Source organism: Mizuhopecten yessoensis, unplaced genomic scaffold, assembly GCF_002113885.1.
Source record: "Mizuhopecten yessoensis strain PY_sf001 unplaced genomic scaffold, ASM211388v2 scaffold7939, whole genome shotgun sequence".
NCBI lineage: Eukaryota > Metazoa > Mollusca > Bivalvia > Pectinida > Pectinidae > Mizuhopecten > Mizuhopecten yessoensis.
This window is the reverse complement of record NW_018407298.1, coordinates 296,068-323,284: the sequence shown is the minus strand read 5'-3', so window position 1 is coordinate 323,284 and position 27,217 is coordinate 296,068. Positions and strand designations below refer to the sequence as shown.

General features: G+C 36.3%; 1 protein-coding gene across 4 annotated transcripts in view; it reads left to right on the top strand.

The window, feature by feature from the left end:
* The first annotated feature begins 1,300 nt into the window (after positions 1-1,300).
* Positions 1,301-27,217, top strand: part of LOC110454603 (radical S-adenosyl methionine domain-containing protein 1, mitochondrial-like) — a 39,794-nt gene continuing 13,877 nt past the window's right edge. The window contains exons 1-15 of one of the 4 annotated variants that reach the window (XM_021504210.1): positions 1,301-1,367; positions 2,240-2,457; positions 3,440-3,492; positions 3,767-3,873; positions 7,315-7,450; positions 10,344-10,389; positions 10,930-10,991; positions 13,433-13,538; positions 13,948-14,040; positions 14,647-14,697; positions 15,794-15,847; positions 19,036-19,099; positions 20,601-20,748; positions 22,551-22,605; positions 26,543-26,643. In XM_021504210.1, coding sequence (XP_021359885.1) covers positions 2,302-2,457; positions 3,440-3,492; positions 3,767-3,873; positions 7,315-7,450; positions 10,344-10,389; positions 10,930-10,991; positions 13,433-13,538; positions 13,948-14,040; positions 14,647-14,697; positions 15,794-15,847; positions 19,036-19,099; positions 20,601-20,748; positions 22,551-22,605; positions 26,543-26,643 — 1,232 coding nt within the window. In that variant the 5' untranslated portion in view covers positions 1,301-1,367; positions 2,240-2,301. Of the gene's footprint in view, positions 1,545-2,239; positions 2,458-3,439; positions 3,493-3,766; positions 3,874-7,314; positions 7,451-10,343; positions 10,390-10,929; positions 10,992-13,432; positions 13,539-13,947; positions 14,041-14,646; positions 14,698-15,793; positions 15,848-19,035; positions 19,100-20,600; positions 20,749-22,550; positions 22,606-26,542; positions 26,644-27,217 lie in introns of all 4 variants that reach the window. The other 3 variants (XM_021504207.1, XM_021504208.1, XM_021504209.1) reach the window with 3 other exon arrangements.

Here is a 27,217-nt window from a genome sequence, read left to right as displayed (position 1 = left end):
GAAAGGAAAAATGGTAATTTTATTTTCAAAAATGAGAAGATGCTGTTCAAAATCCATTGCAATTGAGAAAACACTGCGAGTGGCCAACAATCCGACACGTCCTATCAGTGACCTTGCCACCCGTGTCCAAGGTGACTTCTTTTGTAACTTCTACTGCGGTTTGTCTCTTTTCTTAGGAATGCGGTCCAATTCAATTACATGTACGCGATATGCGGTCTATATTGACTGCTTGCTTATTACTGTAAACTCTAATATACGTCGTTAGAACGGCGTGTTATTGTGTGCTACTGTCAACTCGAATATGCGTCGTTAGTTTCGTATACTTACCTCTTAACTCAGCTGTTCGATTTCTTTTTTAATCATACGTACAAGCATGGACTTAGATAACATCTAATCTAATTCCGTGGTACAGGTGCACGTGTACGTCCCTTAATTATATCTATATCTATATGTTATACTCCACACGCAGAGACCAAAATGGCTTTAATGCGGGCTTTTATCCCCTCTATAGAAACTTATTGTTAGGGTTAGATATCTTGGTATCACACAACTGTTCACTTTTAAATCAATAAATAGATTCAAATTATCCCGGGTGTGATTGGCTCTCCTCTCCATGTGGCATTCAATTCGTAGTACATATATAAAATTTACTTAGGATATATAAAATATATAAAAGCACCATAAATTTGTCAGTTATCAGACAGGAATTTTATCATTTACATATAAAATCCAGTGGCGGATCCAGAGGGTTTTTTGGGCTTCAGGAAACCCCCCATCCTGAGAATTTTCTTTAAAAATCATGTATTTTCACCATTTTCCTCAATTTTTCCCCACATGGAAACACCCCCAAATAGGTCTCTGGATCCACCACTGCACTGTAGATGTACAACAAAGAAAATCTTAGGAAACTGTCTCTTTTCATAGCATCATAGCACAAAGAATAAACATGCTGTGCATTCATTTTGTATGAACATAAATATTTTATATGTAAATGTTNAGGTGATGGTCTTTGCCTGTTCCAGGATCTTTTTTCCATTATTCCGATTCCGATCCCTCAAAAACACATGACGTAATTTGGATACACTAATTATAAACTTGCACTTTAATTACGGTACAGTGTATCTAGCTGTCCGATGTCTCAATAAAAATAGTTCATCAGGGTTAAAGATGTCAATTTTTTTGCGACCAAAATGATTTATTATCTAAAGTTCGTTTAAATTCCCCCTAGTTGAGCCTCATGTTCTATTTGTCTAGATCATTGAAACGCTTACGTCTAGCAAAACTAGTAAAGCGTGTGTCTGACAAAGGCAAGAATGACAAGATGGCGCAAATCAAAACATAACAACCACGTGTCAAAATGTCAAACCGAAAGTATACGTATGATGCATCATCAAAACACATCACATGTCAACTGGGACATGCATGTTAAAACGCTATATACATTAATTGACTACTGCCTGTCAAACTGTCTCGTGAATGTTGAATCGACGCAAGGCTATCATATCAAGTTCTAATCTGGCAAATGTGGTGACAATAATATTACTGTAAACCCAAAACTATATATTGAAATATAAATCGACATCACTTGACTATTATTTATTCCGTGTCATTATTAGTAATCAACAAATTAATAAATGTGATTTTGTTTTCACCCCTGAAAAACTGAAGTGAATTTGTCAGAGCTGTATGAATAGTTAAACAATAAGCATACAGAGTGCCTATGATTAGTACGCACACAAAAAAAAGAGCTTTTTATATTGAAATACATAATATGTGCACTTTGAATTCTTGTTTCTGAACGATTTCAATTCTTAGCATGTTATTTTCACAGGTTAGATACTACTGCAGTTAAGTTCATTTGAAGTTTAACTGAGCTAATGTTTATAAGCAATTGTTGAGATTTATAAATCGTAATAAAGAGTTGGTGGTACAGTAGTTGTTTCAATCATGCCTTATCAGTCAACAGCCAAAACTATTTTCCCAAGGATTTGGGACCCATCAAATATATGGCTGATAAGTCATGAAACAGCTGTTTTGTCACCTAACTAACATGTCCAATGATAAACAAACAATTAAGAAGAGGTTGGGTAAGAATTTACTATTTCAGTAGGGGTGTGTTCGTTGCTTGCTTTTTTATAATACTGGCATTATATGTTTCTGTTTTAGGGGGCAGTGGTCTGAGGAGCAGTTTCATCTTTATTCAATTGTACTGAATATTATTATTCTTATTCCCATGCAGGCTTGTGTGATCATGCAGATACACCTGTAAAAGTGCTCCTGTTGTTTGCTGACTAGGAAAACATGATGGACATGGCTTTATGTCAACGCCTATTCAAGTGTGTCCATCAACACACTGTTTCATTCGCAGCAATCTGTTTCATCTTCAACAAGCAACATTACAGAGGCATCAGCACAAATGACCTGTCTAAAGAAGATCAAGCAGCACTTTATGTCCATGTAAGCACACTAATGACGTGTCTATTGAATACCAATGAAGAACTATATAAACACAGAACGTTTATAAAATTAATTGATTATTTTTGGTGAACACACTATTTTTCTTCGTTCTTCATTTTTTTAGGATGAAATTTATAAACACATCATATTACATATATAGCTATTTATAAATGATCACATAGATGCAGCACATACTCTTGTATCATACTTTTTTGTGTGATATTGTCACAATGACCTCCAAATGCAATTACCATATTGATTACAGGCGAGTCAGTATATATGATCACCCCAATTTACAAGTGAAACACTCTTATCATCCCAGAACTGTGTTCAATACACCTGAACCATGAACATATGGAAATACATGAAAGAAATTGTAATCGCCAAATAGAAATATCTCATGTAGCAGTTGATGTAACAGTTTATTTTGGTATGCACCTTATGTAATTACACCAAATGTGACATCAGAATTTAGACTATAGACATGATTGTCATAGCATTGTGATGTCACATTGAAGACAATGGACATGAAGTAAAATAGCAGCATTGAAATACCAGACTGGACAATGGTGAGGGGATACATGTTTGTTAATTAATATTCCTATAAATTCTTAGATATGTAAAATAAGTATTTTGGATGGTTTTCATTTGATATAGAAGATCAATACTACACTCATCACAAACTTTTTAGATTGGCAGGGCATTTCAAGACTTTCACAAATCACACATGAACTGAAAACTCATTTAATATTCTAGGCCGGCATGTATTCATTAATATAATCCATATATTCAATTAGTATATGGTTACCAGAATGATTATCCAAATACAGGTCACATTTGAAATATGTAAAAATGTAAAAACTGATTTCTGTCGCAAGTTTCTTTTTACTTTGTACTGTACATGTTATTCTTATGGGTATGAAATGTAAGTTTCAATTGTCAGCCGTTTATGTATTTATAAATGTCAAGCATGTATTTGCAGTGGCCATATTGTTCCAAGCGATGTACATACTGCAACTTCAACAAATATATCAGGTAAGTTTTCTTTATGACACTTAAATAAAGGTAATCTAGCCAGCAATAACTACTTTCTTTTACAGGGAAATATGACAGTGTTAAACCATCCTCTATATTTTGTATTGTTGTTTAGTCCCTGTCAAAATTAGTGTATGTATCATCAATCAATATAGAAATACATGTAGACATCTAAATATAAATGTTTATTTACAATCGAACATTGGTAGAATTTAGGTGATCATTCATTTCAATGTTAAGCCTGATGTGTATAGCTTCAGGGTTTTTGTTCCAGTCGGAATGTAGACAATATACGGATGACAAAGTGCCTTGCTAAGGAGACAAAAACCCTCATGGAATATAGCAGAGTCAGCAGAATCAACTCCATTTTCTTTGGCGGAGGTTTGTATGTATGTTAATTCATCAAATGATACTTTATTGTATCTAAATGTTGTTCTGTTAGAAGTCTTACAGCAGCTTGCTCCCCATGTTTATGTGTATATATTCGTACATGTGCCTGATCGTACATTCCATTGTGTTGTTAATTTAAACTTTATTTCATTCCAAATTAAGTTGCATTACATCACATAACATACAAAGTACATGTTAGGCATCAGATGTACATGAATACCTCGGGTCATATTACCTAAAGTCCACTTGTATTTAATTATGACGAGTTTCATTGCAACAGTACTACTTATATAAAGTGTCAACTCATTGTAACTTGATATCATGGACAAAAACATAAGATCTCATCATGTCGTTATTCTGACAAAGGGCTGGAAAAGATGTCACGGTAAATGGACATCAACAGTTTAATAGACATCAACAGGTAAATAGACATCAACAGGTAAATAGACATCAACAGGTAAATAGACATCAACAGTTAAATAGACATCAACAGGTAAATAGACATCAACAGGTAAATAGACATTACAGACAGGTTAACAGACATCAACAGGTATATAAACATTCACATGTTAACAGACATCAACAGGTATATAAACATTCACATGTTAATAGACATCAACAGGTATATAAACATTCACATGTTAATAGACATCAACAGGTAGATAAACATTCACATGTTAATAGACATCAACAGGTATATAAACATTCACATGTTAATAGACATCAACAGGTATATAAACATTCACATGTTAATAGACATCAACAGGTATATAAACATTCACATGTTAATAGACATCAACAGGTATATAAACATTCACATGTTAATAGACATCAACAGGTATATAAACATTCACATGTTAATAGACATCAACAGGTATATAAACATTCACATGTTAATAGACATCAACAGGTATATAAACATTCACATGTTAATAGACATCAACAGGTATATAAACATTCACATGTTAATAGACATCAACAGGTATATAAACATTCACATGTTAATAGACATCAACAGGTATATAAACATTCACATGTTAATAGACATCAACAGGTATATAAACATTCACATGTTAATAGACATCAACAGGTATATAAACATTCACATGTTAATAGACATCAACAGGTATATAAACATTCACATGTTAATAGACATCAACAGGTATATAAACATTCACATGTTAATAGACATCAACAGGTATATAAACATTCACATGTTAATAGACATCAACAGGTATATAAACATTCACATGTTAATAGACATCAACAGGTATATAAACATTCACATGTTAATAGACATCAACAGGTATATAAACATTCACATGTTAATAGACATCAACAGGTATATAAACATTCACATGTTAATAGACATCAACAGGTATATAAACATTCACATGTTAATAGACATCAACAGGTATATAAACATTCACATGTTAATAGACATCAACAGGTATATAAACATTCACATGTTAATAGACATCAACAGGTATATAAACATTCACATGTTAATAGACATCAACAGGTATATAAACATTCACATGTTAATAGACATCAACAGGTATATAAACATTCACATGTTAATAGACATCAACAGGTATATAAACATTCACATGTTAATAGACATCAACAGGTATATAAACATTCACATGTTAATAGACATCAACAGGTATATAAACATTCACATGTTAATAGACATCAACAGGTATATAAACATTCACATGTTAATAGACATCAACAGGTATATATACATTCACATGTTAATAGACATCAACAGGTATATAAACATTCACATGTTAATAGACATCAACAGGTATATAAACATTCACATGTTAATAGACATCAACAGGTATATATACATTCACATGTTAATAGACATTAACAGGTATATAAACATTCACATGTTAATAGACATCAACAGGTATATAAACATTCACATGGTAATAGACATCAACAGGTATATATACATTCACATGTTAATAGACATCAACAGGTAGATATACATTCAAATGTTAATAGACATCAACAGGTATATAAACATTCACATGTTTATAGACATCAAAAGGTATATAAACATTCACATGTTAATAGACATCAACCGGTATATATACATTCACATGTTAATAGACATCAACAGGTATATAAACATTCACATGTTTATAGACATCAAAAGGTATATAAACATTCACATGTTAATAGACATCAACCGGTATATATACATTCACATGTTAATAGACATCAACAGGTATATAAACATTCACATGGTCATAGACATCAACAGGTAGACATTAACAGGTGAATATTAGCAGGTGAATATACATCAACAGGTAGACATGAACAGGTGAATATTAACAGGTGAATAGACATCAACAGGTAGACATTAACAGGTGAATATTAGCAGGTGAATACACATCAACAGGTAGACGTGAACAGGTGAATAGACATCAACAGGTATATATACATGAACAGGTAAATAGACATCAACAGGTATATATACATTAACAGGTAAACAGACATCAACAGGTATATATATATATAAACAGGTGGTAAGACACCAGCAGGTATATATACATTAACAGTTAAATAGATATAAACAGATGGTTAGACACCAGCAGGTATATATACATTAACAGTTAAATAGATATAAACAGATGAATAGACATGAACAGGTAAATAGACATCACCAGGTATATATAGACATGAACAGGTAAATAGACATCACCAGGTATATATATATACATTGACAGGTAAATAGACATCACCAGGTATATATATACATTGACAGGTAAATAGACATCAACAGGTATATATATACATTGACAGGTAAATAGACATCACCAGGTATATATATACATTGACAGGTAAATAGACATCAACAGGTATATATACATTAACAGGTAAAAACACATAAACAGGAAACAACGGTACACTTGAAGTAGGTTGCTGATAAAGACAGTAGGAGCAATACCTTCAGGAAGTTGCCTCAATTCTTTAAAAAAAAAAAAATGTAAGATAAGTATAAAGACTGGTACTTTGATTTTATCTTGGATGAAATTGATTGTAAAACAGGACAACCTTCTTGTCCTACAAAACTACATTACTGTGACATTATATAACATCATATAGAAATGTAGGTTATGCATCAATGTAAATCCACAAGGTCATAGAATTTGCTTGAATAATTTGACAATTTCTTAGCCATGATTTCAATTAGAAAAAGAACATGTTTCATATGATGAAAGCATCCTTAACCTCATCATCAACTGTTTATGAAAATGTTTTGGTTCCTTGTTGCTGACAATAAATTGAATCCACTGATCTTTTACCACAAGTTGTCCATCTCTTTGAATAAGGGACAGGTAAACTTACTGTACGAAGGAAAATTCATTCATTACTGTCATATTAAGTTTAAAATCATCTGGTTTGATGAATTAGGAACACCCAGTCTTGCTGAGCCAAAGACAATAGCAACGGTAATTGAAACTGTTAACAAGACAGGACAGCTGCTGCATCCAGAAGCAGAGGTCACCTTGGAGGTTAACCCCACTCTCCTGGAGACTGGAAAGTTGAGGTTAGCATGATGTACTGTTAAAACTTGATTTATTGGGCAGTTACATTCCCCCTCTTCCTCCCAATTTAACTTTATACTAAAATTATTTATTTTCAGAAAGAAAAAGTGTTCTTACTCCCCATTCCCCCTATCCCTTCCATTTAAATTTGTACATAATTGTTTATTTTCGGGGGGGAAAAGGTTTCTTACAGTTATCTTACTCCCGACCTCTCTCCCATTTAAGTTTGTTCTAAAATTATTTACTTTCAGAAAGAAAAAAAAGATTTCTTTCTCTCCTCTCCATCCCTAAAAAAGTGTTTCTTTTTACTTTCACACCCAACCTTCATTCCATTTAAATTTGAACTGAAAATATTTTTAAAGAAAAAGTTGTTTCTTCTTTTACACACAAACACCCTTCCATTTAACTTTGTACTACAATTATTAAAACAGAAAAAAACTGAGTTTCCATTAATGTCACTTTTCACTTGATATCGCATTTTCCTCTAACGTATGACATTCAGAGAAATGTACCATATTGACTCTGATACAATTTTTAGCTCACCTGGTCCGAAGGAACATGGTGAGCTTATGCCATCCTGCAGCGTCCGTCGTCCGTCGTCCGTCGTCTGTCCGTCCATCTGTCAACTTTTGACTAAATTTGGTCTGGAGCATCCTTAGGCCAAGGGGACTCAATTTTGTATAGATGGTTGGTGAGGCCCCCTGTTGGCAGAGGGGCGGGGTCCAATAGGGGAAATAGAGGTAAAACCTTCAAAATCCTTCTTTTACCGTAGGGATTAAGGGATTTTATCCTAATTTAGTCTGGAGCATCCTTGGGCCAAGGAGACTCAATTTTGTATAAATGGTGGGTGTGGCCCCCCTTGGGGCAGAGGGCCGGGGCCGAATAGGGGAAATAGAGGTAAAACCTTCAAAATCCTTCTCCTGCCCTAGGGATTAAGGAATTTTATCCTTATTAAGTCTGGAGGATCCTTGGGCCAAGGGGACTCAGTTTTGTATAAACCGTGGGTTTGGCCCCCCAAGGGCCTTAGAGGCGGGGCCCAATAGGGGAACATAGCAAATTATTCTTTAAAATCCTTCTACTTCTGTAGGAATGACAGGATTTGGTCCATATTTGGTGTTTAGCAGCCTTGGGTTAAGGGAAAACAATTTTGTATAAATGGTGGCTCTGGCCCCCTTGGGGGCTGAGGGGGCGGGGCCCAATATGGGAAATATAGCAAATTCTTTAAAATCCTTCTTCTTCTGGAGGAATGAAAAGATTTGGTGGGGAGCATCATTGGGTAAAGGGGAACCAATTTTGTATAAACGGATGGGGTGGCCCCCCTGGAACCTGGGGGGCTGGGTCCAATAGGGGGCAATAGAGGCAAAAACTTTAAAATCCTTCTTCTTCTGGAGGAATGAAAAGATTTGGGGTGGAGCATCATTGGGGAAAGGGGAACCAATTTTGTATAAACGGTTGGTGTGGCCCCCCTGGAACCTGAGGGGCTGGGTCCAATAGGGGGAAATAGAGGTAAAAACTTTAAAATCCTTCTTCTACCATAGAGATTAAGGGATTTTATCCTTCCTTGGGCAAAAGGGACTCAATTTCATATAAACAGCGAATGTGGCCCCCCTGGAGGCAGAAGGGAGGGACCCAATAGCGGAAACATAGCAAATTCTTCAAAATCCTTATTCTTCTGTATGTATGACAGAATTTTGTCCAAATTTGGTATGAAGCATCCTTGAATGAAGGGGAATCAGAGGGGCGGGGCTGAATAGGGAAATAGAGGTAAACCTTTAAAATTCTTCTTCTACCATAAATATTAAAGGATTTTATCCAAATTTGGCCTGGAATATCCTCAGGCAAAGGACTCACAATTTTGTATAAACGGGGGGTTTGGACACCCTGGGGGCAGGGCAATATTGGGGAAATAGAGGTTAAAGCTTTGAAATCCTTTTTCTACCAATACGGATGAAGGGATTTTATCCCAATTAGTTCTAGAGCACCCTTCTTGCAATGGGGACTGAATTTTGCGTAAATGGAGGTTGTGGCCCCTCTGGGTGCAGAGTTGTGGAAATAGAGGTAAAATATTGAAATGCCTTCTTTTACTGTAGGGATGGAGGGATTTTATCCTTATTTAGTCTGGAGCATCATCGGGCCAAGGGGACTAAATTTTGTATAAATTGTGGATGTGACCCCCCTGAGGCAGAGGGGTGGGTCCAAATAGGGGAAATAGAGGTAAAACCTTTAAAATCCTTCTTCTACCATATATGGATTAAGGTATTTCATCCCAAATTGGTCTGGAGCATCCTTGGGCCAAGGGGCTCAATTATGTAAAACAGTGAGTTTGGACCCCCTGGGGGCAGAGGGGCAGGGCAAAATAGGGGAAATAGATGAAAAAGATTTGAAATCCTTCTCCTAACATACGGATGAAGGGATTTTATCCCAATTAGTTCTAGAGCATCCTTCTTGCAAGGGAATTCAATTTTGTATAAATGGTGTGTGTGGCCCCTCTGGGTGCAGAGTTTTGGGGCCCAATAGGGGAATTTGAGGTTTAAGTCTTCAAAATCCTTGGATGAAGGGGACTAAATTTTGTATAACAGAGGGTGTGGCCCCTCTGGCTGCAGAGTTGCAGGGTCCATTAGGGGAATTTGAGGTTTAAATCTTTAAAATCCTTCTTCTTATGAACCATTGGAGGAATTTTATGTAATAAGAATAATTTCCCATCGTAGATTTATTATCCAGGTGAGCGATACAAAAAAACTTTCAAGACAATGAAAATTTTGTTTAAATCTCAAACAAATTTTAATTTGGCTAGTAAGAAGCAACTTATTATTTTGTTTGTGTTTGTTTTATGTATCATTGATTCAATAGAGATTTGGGACTTTATTTATGATTTTATTTTCTGTTCCTGTCTAGGGAGTTCAGGGCCGCTGGTGTTAACCGAGTGTCTATTGGGGTACAGGTACATATACTTACTTGGTCATTTCATGCAATGTGAACATTTTCAGTTTAAACATTTCTTCACTTCTATACTTACAATCCTGCATTTTTCATCATTTTGTATTGAAGTATTTATTCCAAATTAAACCAAATAATTGAGTGAAAGATAAACACAATTGTAGTGCAAGCCAGTGTTATAAATTAAACCAAATTCTTTATTTCATAATTTGTGCTATATCATATACTTGCATACTCTTTAAGGAGTAACTTTAGGAGAATACTAGGAGAATCTTCAGGGCAAAATCTGAAAACGTCTTAAAGGCACTTGCAATATGTCTATTTGACAAAAAATAGTGCAAAACGCTTAAGATAATGTATGCTGTGAATGATTTTATTTTAACAAAAAGTAGGAATTGTGAAAAACAAGGGTGAAAAGTCAAATATGAATCTCCCTCCAAAATGATAGACTTTACAAGTTTGTGTTTTATTGGTATAATATATTTTCATATGAGTTGTTTATAAATCAGCCTGTTACTAAGATTCTGATAAATTCATGTTGCAGGCTTTAAATGACACAGACTTAAAGGCTTTAGGCAGAGAACACAGTTCACTGGATTCCATGAAGTAAGTGAAGTACAAAGCCTGTTAGATTAAGTTATACATGTATTGCTAATCAGCATCAACAGCTAGAGGTGATGCAGAACTAGATGAAGATGAATTACTTGTATTTTTGGGAGGTTTTGAGGCACTTGTTACTGTCAACTCTTAATTAACTACTCTCACAAAAACTCTGCAAAGGTGTTGGCTAAATCAATGGGAAAAAATATAACAAATCCATAAAGACGTCTCTCATGATCGTGCCTTCTTCTCTGAATTCTCCAGAGACTGCCGCCTTCTTGTCAGATATCAAATATGAATGTAAAGATACTTTAAAATTTCAACAGTGCAAAGACAGAAATTTTGTTTGCTTTAATTAATGTTTTGTTAGAGAACCCGGCAGTCAGGTCAAAGAGTGAAAATTGTCACAGTGTCTGTACATCAATTTTCAATCCATTAACTTCTAAATCAACATTTTAATGAAATATAATACTGAATACATGTACATGTTTTGTATCTGTAGGTGTGTCACAGATACCACTGCCCTGATTCAATATCAGTTTTTAGCTTGATGTCAAAATAATAATATTGTTCTTTGATGTTTCGTGTGTGAAACTGTTGAGGGAAATATGAGGGGACGTGTTATAACTAGTTTTCCATGGTAATATCTGATACAAACTATTATAAGTGTTCAGATTAATGAAGACATACAGTCTGTCCACGAAAAGGAGTAAAACCTGTAATGTACAGCGGAAGTCACACAGGATAAGATACCAGTCACAGTAATGAGAGTCTAGATTTATACAAAGTACCATATCCTTATACATACCACCCTTGTGGTTAAGCCGAGCCGATCAAGTACTTCCTGTGTATCACCTCATGGACCATCTCACTTGGTTTAATATGACTCTACAAATACTAACAGCAGTGACAGTCTGTACAAGGGCTGTTGTCATCTTAATATATATTATCCTTCACTGAAATAAAGGATGTTGTAGTGCGGGTTGATTATTCTGCACTTTTTTTCAGAAATGATGAAAATGGGGATTTTTTTCAATATACATGTATTTACATTTGTCATTAGCAAAATGAAATTGCAATGTCCCTCATTGCATAAACAGCCATATTAATGTATCATGATAGTGATAGTCATTTATCAAATTAACCACAAATCTTGAAAGATTTGAACCACAGTTAATTACATTTATATGACATATTGGTCATTTCCATTTTACCTTTTGAATAAATGTATCAACTTTATATACTGATTTGAATATTTTGTATTTTGGAAAACAAAGTTTCAAAATCTTATGTAAAAAACAATGATTAGTAAAGATGAAGTCAAGTGTGAGCAGATCAGTCAACTTTATTAGTCAAGGGGTTCCCGGGGGGGGGGACTATAGGTTTGCACCCTTCCGTCTTCCGTCCTTCCTTCCGTCCAAGAATTTTGTCCAAGACATGTCTTCTATACTTTTTCACCTGAAGTAACCAGATTTGGTGTACAAGGACATCTTGGGATGGCGGAGTGCAGAGTGCAAGAAGAAGGTCACTATGACCTCACTGTGATCTATGCTTTGACCTTTGACCTTACCTTTTGAAAAAGTTTGTCCGAGATATATCTTCTATACTATTTCACCTGGAGTAACCAAATTTTGTGTACAAGGTCGTCTTGGGATGATGGAGTGCAAGAATTAGGTCACTGTGATCTATGACTTGACCTTTGACCTTTACTTTTGAAAATGTTTGTCTGGGGCATATCTCCTATACTATTTCACCTGGAGTAACCAGATTTGGTGTACAAGGAAATCTTGGGATGGCAGAGTGCAAGAAGAAGGTCCCTGTGACCTATGACTTGACATTTGACCTAAACTTTTGAAAAAGTTTGTCCGGGGCATATTATCTATACTATTTTACACGGAGTAACCATATTTGGTGTAGAAGGACATCTTTGGATGGCGGAGTGCAAGAAGTAGGTCACTATATCCTCACTGTTGCCTATGCTTAACTGTTTGTTAAATATAGAAATCATTAATGTTGGGGACCTTGGATTGCCTTGGAATACTCTGCCTTGTTTACTTTAAAATAATAGTACATTTAAATAGGAAGTACTTTTCTGATTCTAAAATGGTCTCCATTCTGGAAGATGACATGACAGCACCCATAGTTTAGTGCATCATTGTAAAGGGATAATTCATATAAGCTATTGTGTAAATCTTCTGTATATATATATATATGTTACTGAACTTCTTGGTAATCTATTTTAGAAACAATTCAAAATTTACATTATAAATAACCAGAAGTATAGTATAAAATATGAACAGGACTTGGACAAGACTGAAATCTCAAGGAGATGAACAACAGGTAATTATTATTGTAGATTCTATGTCTGCCCCCATGTCCTGGCTGAATTATTGATTTGTCTGCTATGATTGATTACCTTAATTATACCTTTAGTATATATTGTTTAGGTGTATAGAGGAGGCAGTCAGTCTGTATCCCGGACAGGTGTCTGTAGATGTGATCTTTGGTCGGCCAGGTCAGACCCTCGACAGTTGGATCACAGAGCTCCAACATGTAAGATTCAGATACATGCACCAGTAGTCTAACAGTTCTAAACAGATGTTAAAGTTTTGAAATCTAGTAAAAACATGGACTTTTCAGAGGTGTTATGCCCTGCCAAATATTTATTACAGCTCTTACCGGAAGAGTCTTTTAGATTGGACTCAAAGCGGTAGGTTCTTCTTAATTTCTTGATACATATACCTGTAATAGACACTTTCGTCGATTTAGCACTGACTGTTATACTTAAAGCTTACTTCAGACAAAAACAGATTGAGCAAACCTATTTACTAGCAGACCAACCAAACTGTGATTATGTATACATTATTCATATAACAGTAGAACATTTTCAACTAACGGAATAGGTTCTCAGATTGAGTTTTCCAGGTTTTTATAATTCTGAATCATTTTACTTTTGTTATAGGTGCTGTCTGTGAGTGACAAACATATTTCTCTATACCAGCTGACTCTAGAAAGGGGCACACAACTCTTCAAGTGGGTCGAAAGTGGACACATGGTAAGTGTCCAATTTCTACAGATTTCTTTATCATGGAGGCACGGTAGTCTAGTGGTAGGACGCCAGGGCTCATGACTGAAGGGTTGTGGGTTCGAGTCACATCACGGCACTGTGTTGTATCTTTGCACAAGACACTTAACTGATCCGCTTGTTCCAGTCGACTCAGCTGTAATTTGAGTATGTGGTTGGGCAGTGCTAGAATTGTTGAATGCTAGCTGTGAGCGTTGAAATGGTAGCACCGGCTGCATGCTACCCAGGGAGTTGAGAACGATATTGGATGGTTGCAAAGGTCCTATAACCACGAATAATAATTTGTGAACCACTTTGAGACGACCTAAAAACTAGGTTGTGATAAAACGGTATATAAGAACCTCAAATTGTTATTATTATTAAATTTCTATCTTCATATCATTGAGACTTTACTTAACCTTTTTACCCCTATGTAACTTCAGCAGACTCTACTATGCATTGATCTGGATGATCCCATTATGGTCTACAGTGGTGAAAAGGTTAATTTGTTGTAAGGACACAAGACCCTGAACAAAGAAGAATTCATGTAAAGTGTATAAGATTATATCTAATACGTATTTAATTATCTTCAAATAGGAGTTGCCGGACGATGACACAATGGCTGACATGTATCTGGAAGCAGTGAAGGTGAGTCAGTTTCTGCTTGTTTAGATTTAGGCCCAAGGGAGACAAACTAGTGAGTTATCTCCCTTGAACATGTGTATTGAAACTTAAAGATAAGTAAAAAGTAGATTTAACAGCAGAGCTGTTTCCTTCTGTTATTTAAAAGTTAAAGAATTGAAAGAGCTTAGTTAACATCCTTGATCCTTTATTTTGATAATCAGTTGAGAGGGAAATGGCTGAATTTATTATCCGATTGTAATAAATATATATAATATTTGCAAGTGCACTAACAATTTACAGAAAAAAATATGTTCTTTGCATAAACAAACTGATTATCACTTATTTTCCTGTCTACGTATTAACTTGACCAAGTCTTCAGACATATTAGACTTGCTTAAGTCCATAAACAAGAAAATAGTTGTATCGACTGGAAGCCTGTCTAACAGTACGACAAACATAAGCCAAGGGAGACAAACAGCTAAGTTATCTCCCCTGCTCATATATCTTGAAGGAATGAAGATGAGTTGAAGTAGATAAAACATCTGGTCTCCCATTAACATGTACTTTGTAACCATGATTTTGAATCACTGGAGACAAAATCAGGGGTACATACAGTGTAGTATCACGATCAGGCAGTGGGATACCGCAGTAGGCCAATCCAGTGATGACTAGTGTTGGGAATTGCTTCGAAATTCAGGATTGATTCAATAAATGAAATGGAAATTAATAGAGAAGATTCACTAAAATGGGTAAAATGTGATGGATACATTTTAAATACCTTGCTATAGGCAGAAATGTTTGAATTCAGTTTGTGTTAAAACATGTGAGTAATATTGAGAACTGTGTTTTTAAGTTTTCAGGTCTGCTCCAAATTCTAATAACTCTAGAAAATTTCATGTTACAGTTCAACCTCGATCATTGTAGGACTTAAAACGACTTATCATTGATTAAATTGATTAATTAGAACAACACTAGTGATGACTGAAGGATTGCTAAGATTAGGTTCAGTAGTCTGAAAGTTTGAATAAAATAAAATATACATTTTGAATTTGTTTTTGTGTGAAAGAGTTATACAAAATTATCTAAAAAAAAAGGTTAATTTGATAATCTACTTTTTCAGACTTTGGAAAAGCATGGCTTTGAACAGTATGAAGTATCTAACTTTGCCAAAAAGGTAAGTTTTAATACCTTTAATCAGTTACGATTCATATGACATGGAGCTTTTGAAGCCAGCATACACAGTTGTATTAGATGTGTTATTATATTTTGTTATAGTTATTTTCAAGTACAGGAACCAAATACACACTGGTAAAGGAAAACATTCCGAATCCCAGCCTATTGTTAGGGTACTTAAGCTACAGAAGAACGGCTAAAATTGAATGCGGTAAAAGAGATGTTGTAGTTTTTGTGCTAATGACATTTTACGGAGATCATAAATAGTATAACAGTTTTAGGATCTGGTTTATCACTGTCAATCCAAGGGTCCATATTAACACATTACCCCGAATATGTTTATGGTGAAGCTTATTTTCACATATTTACAATAAATACAATTGAAGACAATTTCAGGAACCTGCATACATGTAGTTAATATACCTAAGCATCAATAAAATATGTGTTTCTCTGTTAAAATCAATCATTTTCTTCACTGTAACTTTTATATATCACAACATTTTATACAAAAAAAAAGAATTAAACTCGAGCAGTTGTTTGAATTCTATTTTCAACCTTTAAGCTGTCACCCAATTTTTTTTTTTAAATCATGAAAATTACTTAAAAAATAATTTAATTCAATATAACTTCAAAATATAATTTGGAGGAAAAATAACAATATCCAATGATTAGAAAAAAAGTACAATTGTACACTAAAGGCTACAATCAGGAAACTGCATATCAACAGAGACAAAGACATGGAACGGTACTAATTTCTCTAGGGCCACAATTGTGCTATAGAAGTAAGAACAGACAGCAGAATACAAAGGAAACATGTTACTATGTAGCCTGTAATATGTTACTATGTAGCCTGTAAGGTTAGGAATACAGACAGCAGAATACAAAGGAAACATGTTACTATATAGCCTGTAAAGTTAGGAATACAGACAGCAGAATACAAAGGAAACATGTTACTATGTAGCCTATAAGGCTAGGAATACAGACAGCAGAATACAAAGGAACCATGTTACTATGTAGAATGTAAGGCTAGGAATACAGACAGCAGAATACAAAGGAAACATGTTACTATATAGCCTGTAAAGTTAGTAATACAGACAGCAGAATACAAAGGAAACATGTTACTATATAGCCTGTAAAGTTAGTAATACAGACAGCAGAATACAAAGGAAACATGTTACTATATAGCCTGTAAAGTTAGGAATACAGACAGCAGAATACAAAGGAAACATGTCACTATGTAGCCTGTAAGGCTAGGAATACAGACAGCAGAATACAAATGAAACATGTTACTATGTAGCCTGTAAGGCTAGGAAGACAGACAGCAGAATACAAAGGAAACATGTTACTATGGAGCCTGTAAGGTTAGGAATACAGACAGCAGAATACAAAGGAAAGATGTTACTATGTAGCATGTAAAGTTAGGAATACAGACGGCAGAATACAAAGGAAACATGTTACTATGTAGCACGTAAGGTTAGGAATACAGACAGCAGAATACAAAGGAAAGATGTTACTATGTAGCATGTAAAGTTAGGAATACAGACGGCAGAATACAAAGGAAACATGTTACTATGTAGCCTGTAAGGCTAGGAAGACAGACAGCAGAATACAAAGGAAACATGTTACTATATAGCCTGTAAAGTTAGTAATACAGACAGCAGAATACAAAGGAAACATGTTACTATGCAGCCTGTAAGGTTAGGAATACAGACAGCAGAATACAAAGGAAAGATGTTACTATGTAGCATGTAAAGTTAGGAATACAGACGGCAGAATACAAAGGAAACATGTTACTATGTAGCCTGTACGGCTAGGAATACAGACAGCAGAATACAAAGGAAACATGTCACTATGTAGCCTGTAAGGCTAGGAATACAGACAGCAGCATACAAAGGAAACATGTTACTATGTAGCCTGTAGGGCTAGGAATACAGACAGCAGAATACAAAGGAACCATGTTACTATGTAGAATGTAAGGCTAGGAATACAGACAGCAGAATACAAAGGAACCATGTTACTATGTAGAATGTAAGGCTAGGAATACAGACAGCAGAATACAAATGAAACATGTTACTATGTAGCCTGTAAGGTTAGGAATACAGACAGCAGAATACAAAGGAAACATGTTACTATGCAGCCTGTAAGGTTAGGAATACTTCAAAATGCTTGTAAAAACACTATAGAAATACAGTCCATTTCCATTTTACAAAGTGTATGTTTAGAGATAGCCCAGGTAATCTGGAAAGTGTAGAAAAATGGTACTTTATTGAAAGTATTTATTTCAAAGTTTTGCCTTAGGGTGACAGCTGGTAGGTTGAAATAGAATCATAACTGTACATGCTAGTATTGTTTTGTCTTTTGTGATAACTGTGACATTACTTTGAGGGGATGATCAATTAATGACTGTTCTGCGCCTAATTATGATATTACACCGTACAACAGGCAGATGAATTAATATTGCTTGATAGTTTCCTTAGACTAGCTTGAATATTTATGAACTGATTGTCACAAAACCTTGACATAAAGAGTGTTTTTGGGAGATACATGTTCAATCTGCTTTTGAAAATAAGTGTAATTTGTGTATATTAGTGTTACTTCATACAGCTGACTTTTCATCAACTTTTGCCATAAGGTATACAGTTGAGGTGATTCATGCCTTTGAATAAAGCCCTGATCTGTTCAAATTTAATGTTGTATTTTTGGCAACTGATATCTAATTGGACAATAGGTTCCATATAGGTTAGCTTAAACAAGTATTGACCAAAATGTCATAAGGAATGCTTTGGGAGGATACAGAATTGGATCCTTCATACTTTATATGTGCTGGTGGCTGGCTCTCTGTGAACTGCTATAGTTACTGTCTGATATGAGAGTTTGCAGTAATAATGTTTCCTAATTCTGATGTTCCTGGGTCAGATAGGCAACTGTGGACTGCCCTACAATATTTTGCCTTAATCAGTGCATTATAAAACAAAGCCAAGTCAATGTCCCAAATAAAGCAAAGTATTAATGACAACCTAGTCACCCAGCAATAAACTGTGTGTGTATTTTGCCTTAACTGGTACATTGACCTGACTTATATAACTGTATCTAAACTGGCTTTATTGTCTCAAAAAGAGTGGTTTTGGCTGTGAAATTTCTGTCAATCCAGTGAACATGTACAAATGTGTATGTGGTGTGTGATTTTAGGGAGCAAGGAGTGACCACAACACAGCCTACTGGACAGGACAGCAGTACATAGGAGTAGGACCAGGTACATTGTAGGAGTATCGGTATTGATTCACAGTTCCTCTGAATCTATTTCTGTCAGTTGGCCCTCATCTGTAAACTTTTTCTTTAAATGACTTCTTCTCAGAAACCTCTGGACAGATTTCAACAAATTTGGAGGAATTATTCCTTTGTGATGTAGATGGTTATTAGATTTGTGGGCCAATGAGCGGTAAAATATTTAGCTATCCTAAAAATCTTCTAATAAACAGTAAATCTGATGGTTTTGATAATTTATGTAGCTTCCTCAGTATATGATCTACAACTCTTGCAAAGGAAAGCAAAATCTAAATTGAGCCACTGGATAGTGTATAGCAACAAATTGTACAATATTTGCATCTTAAAACACTCAAACATCTTATCATGAAGAACAAAAAGGCTAAGAGTAATGATATAGGGTCGAAGTTTACTTAAAGAAATGATCTTTATCAATATTCAGAGTCACAGGGATCAAATTAAAAAAAATATCTCAAGTGACTTCTTTAGAAGAAACAAAAAAGGTCTTGAGCATGATTTAAGGCAATAATCTTGTGGGCATGCATGAAGTGCTACAAAGTTGCTAAAAAAATATCTTGACCCTACATAAGATCACAGGTATAAAGTTAAAAAAATGAAAGGCCAAATAAATAAGGTGAGTAGTTTCAAGTCTGTGGGGCCTCTTGGATAAATAAAGGAGTGAGACTAGGTATTCATGGGCAGATGTGGGATTTATAAAGACAGAAGAAATGAACTGGGTAGTTATGGATAGGTATAGAAGATTAGATAATACTAGCCGAAGGATCATCCCTCGTCTGCCTTTGTCCTTCGTCCACCATTGTTATGTGGACATTTTTTTTAATTTTTGACTCCTTCTCTTAAACCATAAAACAAGTTTTGACCAAATGTTTTGTAAAAGCATCATTAGGATAAGGGGAACAAAGTCTCCTAATAAGGTGTCCAACGCCATCATAGGGGCTGAAGGACATGGCAGGGCCTAAAAGATGTAGTTTCAAAAATTCTTCTCCAGAAAATCTAGAGACATCCGAGCTCAGATTTTCAATTCATATAATGTTTTAGGGGCAATGAATAAAGATTTCTTACAGTTGGTCCCAAATGGGGCCAAACCATGTATCTTCTATAGACAGATGTATCGGAGAGAAGTTTTCAAATCCCAAAATTAATACCTTATGGACTTGCCAAAGATAAAATTCATAATATGCCTGAGACTTCAACAAATATAATGTTGATGGATTTAGGTTGGTTCTGATACAGAATTTATTTGTGGGTCCAATATGTATATTTTTTTTAACATTCAAAAGTACTAAATCGGAAATTACAACAGGTTTAAGACTAAAGCATAAAATGTCACATGAACCTGCCAAGGAAAATATCACACAGGTTATAATAAAGGGAGAAAATATGAATGCTTTTATGTCAGAAGTAGGATAGGGATGAAGAAGGTATATAGGCAGGTGTAGGATTCACAGTGTGACCTTTATTTTCGGTAGGAGCTCATGGCCGGTTTGTCCCGCGTGGTTTGAGGCGCACTATTAGGGAAGCTCGGATACAAACCCTAGAGCCCCTTAATTGGATGTTTGAGGTAGAGAGGGATGGTCATGCGACACGTCGAGTGGTGGAACAGACAGACATAGATATGTAAGTATATATTCTGTCAAACTAGACTCTAAGGGCCATTAGAGGTTATAGAGTGCAAAATTTCAGAATACTTTTTTGAAACTTACTGGTGCATTTGCACCGAGATTTCATAACATGATGCTTAGATGTTGAGAATCCGAATTATTCTCAAAGAAGGGGCTGACTCCCCAGGTGGCCAAGAAGGTTACAGGGTGCAAAACTTTCACAAGATACTGCTCTGAAACTTACTGGTGTGTTGTAATGAAAAATTCATAAAACAAGCCCTAGCTGAACTGCTGAGTCATTGTTGGTGTAAGGGAAATAACTCTTGTAGGTTTCATTTATGTGTAAAGGCTAAGTAAAGAAGATAATTAGCATTTTTGTCATTTCAGAAAATTAAAGATATTAAGTATTTTAATTTTATATTTAATATGAATATTAAATAGAAATATATATTTTAGTGTGACCCCACTACCCAGGGGCCAATGGGGTGTGGTCTTATGTCTTAAATTTAAAGAATGTTGTCATCCTCACCCCATAACAATTGCATTGACATGAAGTGACAAGTTCACCCTTGCTACCAGGATTGGCTCAGGGATCTGATTCTCCCATGGGGACTTCATCTCTGGAGTCATAAGTTTGAAATGGTTGATAACCCCAACCCAATTACATTGTAAACACTTACTTTTCTTGAAAAGACCAAAACAGCAATGCTACCAGGATTGGTATTTGGGTCTGAACTAATTCCTGGGGACTCAGGCCCTGGGTGATAATATGGAAAATGGTTGAGATCCACACCCCATAATCATGCATACACTTATTTGGATCAAAGAAATAAACACAACCATGCAATCAGCTCTGAAATCCAAACCCACCCCTGAAATTAATCTCGGATATCCTTGTTTTTTCTGCCAGTGTACAATTTAAATGCCCTTTTCCTTTTCAACTATTATTGTTTGCATTAATTTTAAAAAGTGAAAATCACTGCAACTTATTTGTTCAAATTAACCTTACACTCTTTAACTTAATAAGGCTTGTGACAGTTTCTATATCCAGTTGCTAAAATGTTGTAACAGTGATCTAACTTCTGGCCAAATCTGATGCTGTCCATTACTCAGGTGACTGTTAAGGCACTTTGGGCCTTTTGTTTCTATTTCCCAACTCTCAAAGAGACAGATGGGGGGAAAATCACACACTTTTTCAGCTGGGAATGGGTCGCTTTAATGGTTCTAAACATTCCCTGCTAAACCACTGTTGTTACACTAAAGTTAGATACTTTATTATACAGTTTAAGTATAGGGTTGAGGGATATTGCAAGTTTCTGGTGTCCCGAGACCAGGTCTATTTCCCGAGGCTTCGCCTCGGGAAATAGGCATGGTCAAGGGACAACAGAAACTTGCTATATCCCTCAACCCCATACTTTAACTGTTTTATTATACCGATACAAACTGGAGAGATAGTTTTAACAAGAAATATTTGTAAACCATAAGCTGTATAGCTTTACGTTCCAACTACCTTTTTGATGGCAATGGAACCAAATGCTTCCGAGTTCGGTAGCAAGCTCTGCCCACCTCATGTGTCGCTTTCGAGTTCGGTAACAAGCTCCGCCCACCTCTAGCCTGATTGGCTCGGCAGAAACACCCGAGTGTAGGTGTGTTTTAGTTCCCAGACTAACACACAGGACTAAAACACAGTCAGGCAAAAGCGGGGATATATTCGATTTATCCAATTACTTTTATATAGAGTAAATAAAGTAGTGGTATATTAAACAAAAATAAACAACAATACTCTATTATCAGTGATTTTTTCTGATAATTTTTCAGTTTGAAAGAATTAGTTGCTCTGGGCCTAAGGACAAAGGAAGGAGTTACACAAGAGGTAAATAACATAACCATTGCTATTGACTGTTGACTAATGGTGTTAGTAACAGCCATCACCATTGGCTGTTGGCTTTATCTCTTCTAACACAGTAAGTAATGGTTGATTTCACCACTACCACCACCAGCCATGGTTGATATAATATCTTACACCACCAATCATGACAAATGTCATCACTAGCACCACCAGTCATGGTTAATATCATCACTAGCACCACTTATCATGGTTAATATCATCACTAACACCACCAGTCATGGTTAATATCACCACTAACACCACCAGCCATGGTTGATATACTATCTTACACCACTAATCATGGTAAATGTCAACACTAGCACCACCAGTCATGGTTAATATCATCACTAGCACCACTTATGATGGTTAATATCATCACTAACACCACCAGTCATGGTTAGTATCATCACTAACACCACCAGCTGTCATGGTTATTATCATCACTAACACCACCAGTCATGTTTAATATCATCACTTACACCACCAACTATCATGGTAAATATCATCACTAGCACCACCAGTCATGGTTAATATCATCACCAACACCACCAGTCATGGTTAATATCACCACTAACACCACCAGTCATGGTTAATATCATCACTTACACCACCAGTCATGGTTAATATCACCACTAACACCACTAGTCATGGTTAATATCATCACTAGCACCACCAGTCATGGTTAATATCAACACTAACACCACCAGTCATGGTTAGTTTCATCACTTACACCACCAATCATGGTTAATATCATCACCAACTCCACGAGTCATGGTTAATATCATCACTAGAACCACCAGTCATGGTTAATATCAACACTAACCCCACCAGTCATGGTTAATATCAACACTAACACCACCAGTCATGGTTAGTATCATCACTAACACCACCAGCTGTCATGGTTAATATCATCACCACCACTACCAGTCATGGTTAATATCACCACTTACACCACCAGTCCTGGTTAATATCATCACCAACAGCACAAGTCATGGTTAATATCATCCCCAACACCACCAGTCATGGTTAATATCAACACTAACCCCACCAGTCATGGTTAATATCACCCCTAACACCCCAAGTCATGGTTAATATCATCACTAGCGCCACAAGCTGTAATGGTTAATATCATCACTAACATCACCAGCCATGGTTAGTATCATCACTAACACCACCAGCTGTCATGGTTAATATCATCACCACCACCCCCAGTCATGGTTAATATCACCCCTTACACCACCAGTCCTGGTTAATATCAGCACTAGCACCACCAATCATGGTTAATATCATCACTAGAACCACCAGTCATGGTTAATATCACCCCTTACACCACCAGTCCTGGTTAATATCAGCACTAGCACCACCAATCATGGTTAATATCATCACACACTAACACCACCAGTCATGGTTAGTATCATCACTAACACCACCAGCTGTCATGGTTAATATCATCACCACCACTACCAGTCATGGTTAATATCACCACTTACACCACCAGTCCTGGTTAATATCATCACTAGCACCACCAGTCATGGTTAATATCACCACTAACACCACCAGTCCTGGTTAATATCATCACTAGCACCACCAATCATGGTTAATATCATCACTAGCACCACCAGTCATGGTTAATATCATCACTAACACCACCAGTCATGGTTAATATCATCACTAGCACCACCAATCATGGTTAATATCATCACTAGCACCACAAGCTGTAATGGTTAATATCATCACTAACATCACCAGCCATGGTTAGTATCATCACTAACACCACCAGCTGTCATGGTTAATATCATCACTAACACCACCAGTCATGGTTAATATCATCACTAACACCACTAATCATGGTTAATATCATCACTAGCACCACAAGTCATGGTTAATACCATCACTAACACCACTAATCATGGTTAATATCATCACTAACACCACCAGTCATGGTTAGTTTCATCACTTACACCACCAATCATGGTTAATATCATCACCAACACCACCAGTCATGGTTAATATCATCACTAGCACCACTTATCATGGTTAATATCATCACTTACACCACCAATCATGGTTGACCTCATCCATAACACCTTTAGTCTTTGTTGATATCATCACTAACACCACTTATCATGGTTAATATCATCACTAACACCACCAGTCATGGTTAATATCATCACTAGCACCACTTATCATGGTTAATATCATCACTAACACCACTAATCATGGTTAATATCATCACTAGCACCACTAATCATGGTTAATACCATCACTAACACCACTTATCATGGTTAATATCATCACTAACACCACCAATCATGGTTGAGCTCACCACTAACACCACCAATCATGGTTGATCTCATCCCTTACACCTCTAGTCTTTGTTGATATCACCACTAACATCACCAGCCATGGTTGATCTCACCACTAACACCACCAATCATGGTTAATATCATCACTAACACCACCAGTCATGGTTAATATCATCACTAGCACCACTTATCATTGTTAATATCATCACTTACACCACCGGTCATGGTTGATCTCACCCCTAACACCACCAGTCATGGTTGATATCATCACTAATACCACCAGTCATGGTTAATATCATCACTAACACCACCAGTCATGGTTAATATCATCACTAGCACAACCAATTATGGTTGATATCACACAACTAACACCACCAATCATGGTTAATATCATCACTAGCACCGCCAGTCCTGATTAATATCATCACTAGCACCACCAGTCATGGTTAATCACACAACTTACACCACCAATCATGGTTAATATCATCACTTACACCAACAGTCATGGTTTATATCATCACTAACACCACCAATCATGGTTGAGCTCACAACTAACACCACCAATCATGGTTGAGCTCACCACTAACACAACCAATCAGGGTTGATCTCACTACTAACACCACCAATCATGGTTGATATCACTACTAACACCACCAATCATGGTTGATCTCACTACTTACACCACCATTCATGGTTGATCTCACTACTAACACCACCAATCATGGTTGAGCTCACCACTCCAGTCATGGTTAATATCATCACTAGCACCACCAGCCATGGTTAATATCATCACCAACACCACCAGTCATGGGTAATATCATCACTAGCACCACCAGTCATGGTTAATCACACAACTTACACCACCAATCATGGTTAATATCATCACTTACACCAACAGTCATGGTTTATATCATCAATAACACCACCAATCATGGTTGAGCTCACAACTAACACCACCAATCATGGTTGATCTCACCACTAACACCGCCAATCATAGTTGATCTCACTACTAACACCATCAATCATGGTTGATCTCATCCATAACACCTCTAGTCATTGTTGATATCACCAACAACAGCACCAATCATGGTTGATCTCACTACTAACACCACGAATCATGGTTGAGCTCACCACTAACACCACCAATCATGGTTGATCTCCCTACTTACACCACCAATCATGGTTGATCTCACTACTAACACCACCAATCATGGTTGATCTCCCTACTTACACCACCATTCATGGTTGATCTCACTACTAACACCACCAATCATGGTTGATCTCATCCATAACACCTCTAGTCATTGTTGATATCACCAACAACAGCACCAATCATGGTTGATCTCACTACTTACACCACCAATCATGGTTGATCTCACCACTAACACCACCAATCATGGTTGATCTCATCCATAACACCTCTAGTCATTGTTGATATCGCCAATAACACCACCAATCATGGTTGATCTCACTACTAACACCACCAATCATGGTTGAATTCACTACTAACACAACCAATCATGGTTGAGCTCAACAAACACCTCTAGTCATTGTTGATATCACCAACAACACCACCACTCATGGTTGGTCTATTCCCTCATCTATTTTGTTTCCAGAGTTGGAGTGAGCGTTGTCCTAATCATACTCTCCGGTCAGTGTTTGAAGGGCCAGCAGTCGTCTCACTGATCAGTCAACAATTCCTCATCCTTGACAACAGGTAGAGACATTATGTATTTCTGCTGTTTACACTGTAAATATATACCACACCACACTATCTTTATTTCTGTTGTGTAAACTGGTGCTCAAGTTCTCTAATGACCAAGGATTGTTAAAATATGGATGGATATACAATCATTTTTAGCTCACCTGCCCAAAGGGCAAGTGAGCTTATGCCATGGTGCAGCGTCCATCGTCCGTTCATCGTCCGGCGTCCGTCTTTTTGCTTTAAACAACTTCTTTTCAGTAACCAAAAGGCCAAGGATGATGATATTTGGCCAGTAGCATGCTGGGATGAAGGGCTACCAAGTTTGTTCAAATAAATGGCATTGACCCACTTTCGAGGTCACAGGGGTCAAATATGTTAAAATCTTCAAACAAATTCTTCTCAATAACCAAAAGGCCCAGGGTACTGATATTAGGCCTGTAGCATGCTGGGATAAAGGGCTACCGAGTTTGTTCAAATGAATGACCTTGACCCACTTTCAAGGTCACTGGGGTCAGATGTCTTAAAATCTTCAAACAACTTCTTCTCAATAACCAAAAGGCCCAGGGTACTGATATTGGGCCTGTAG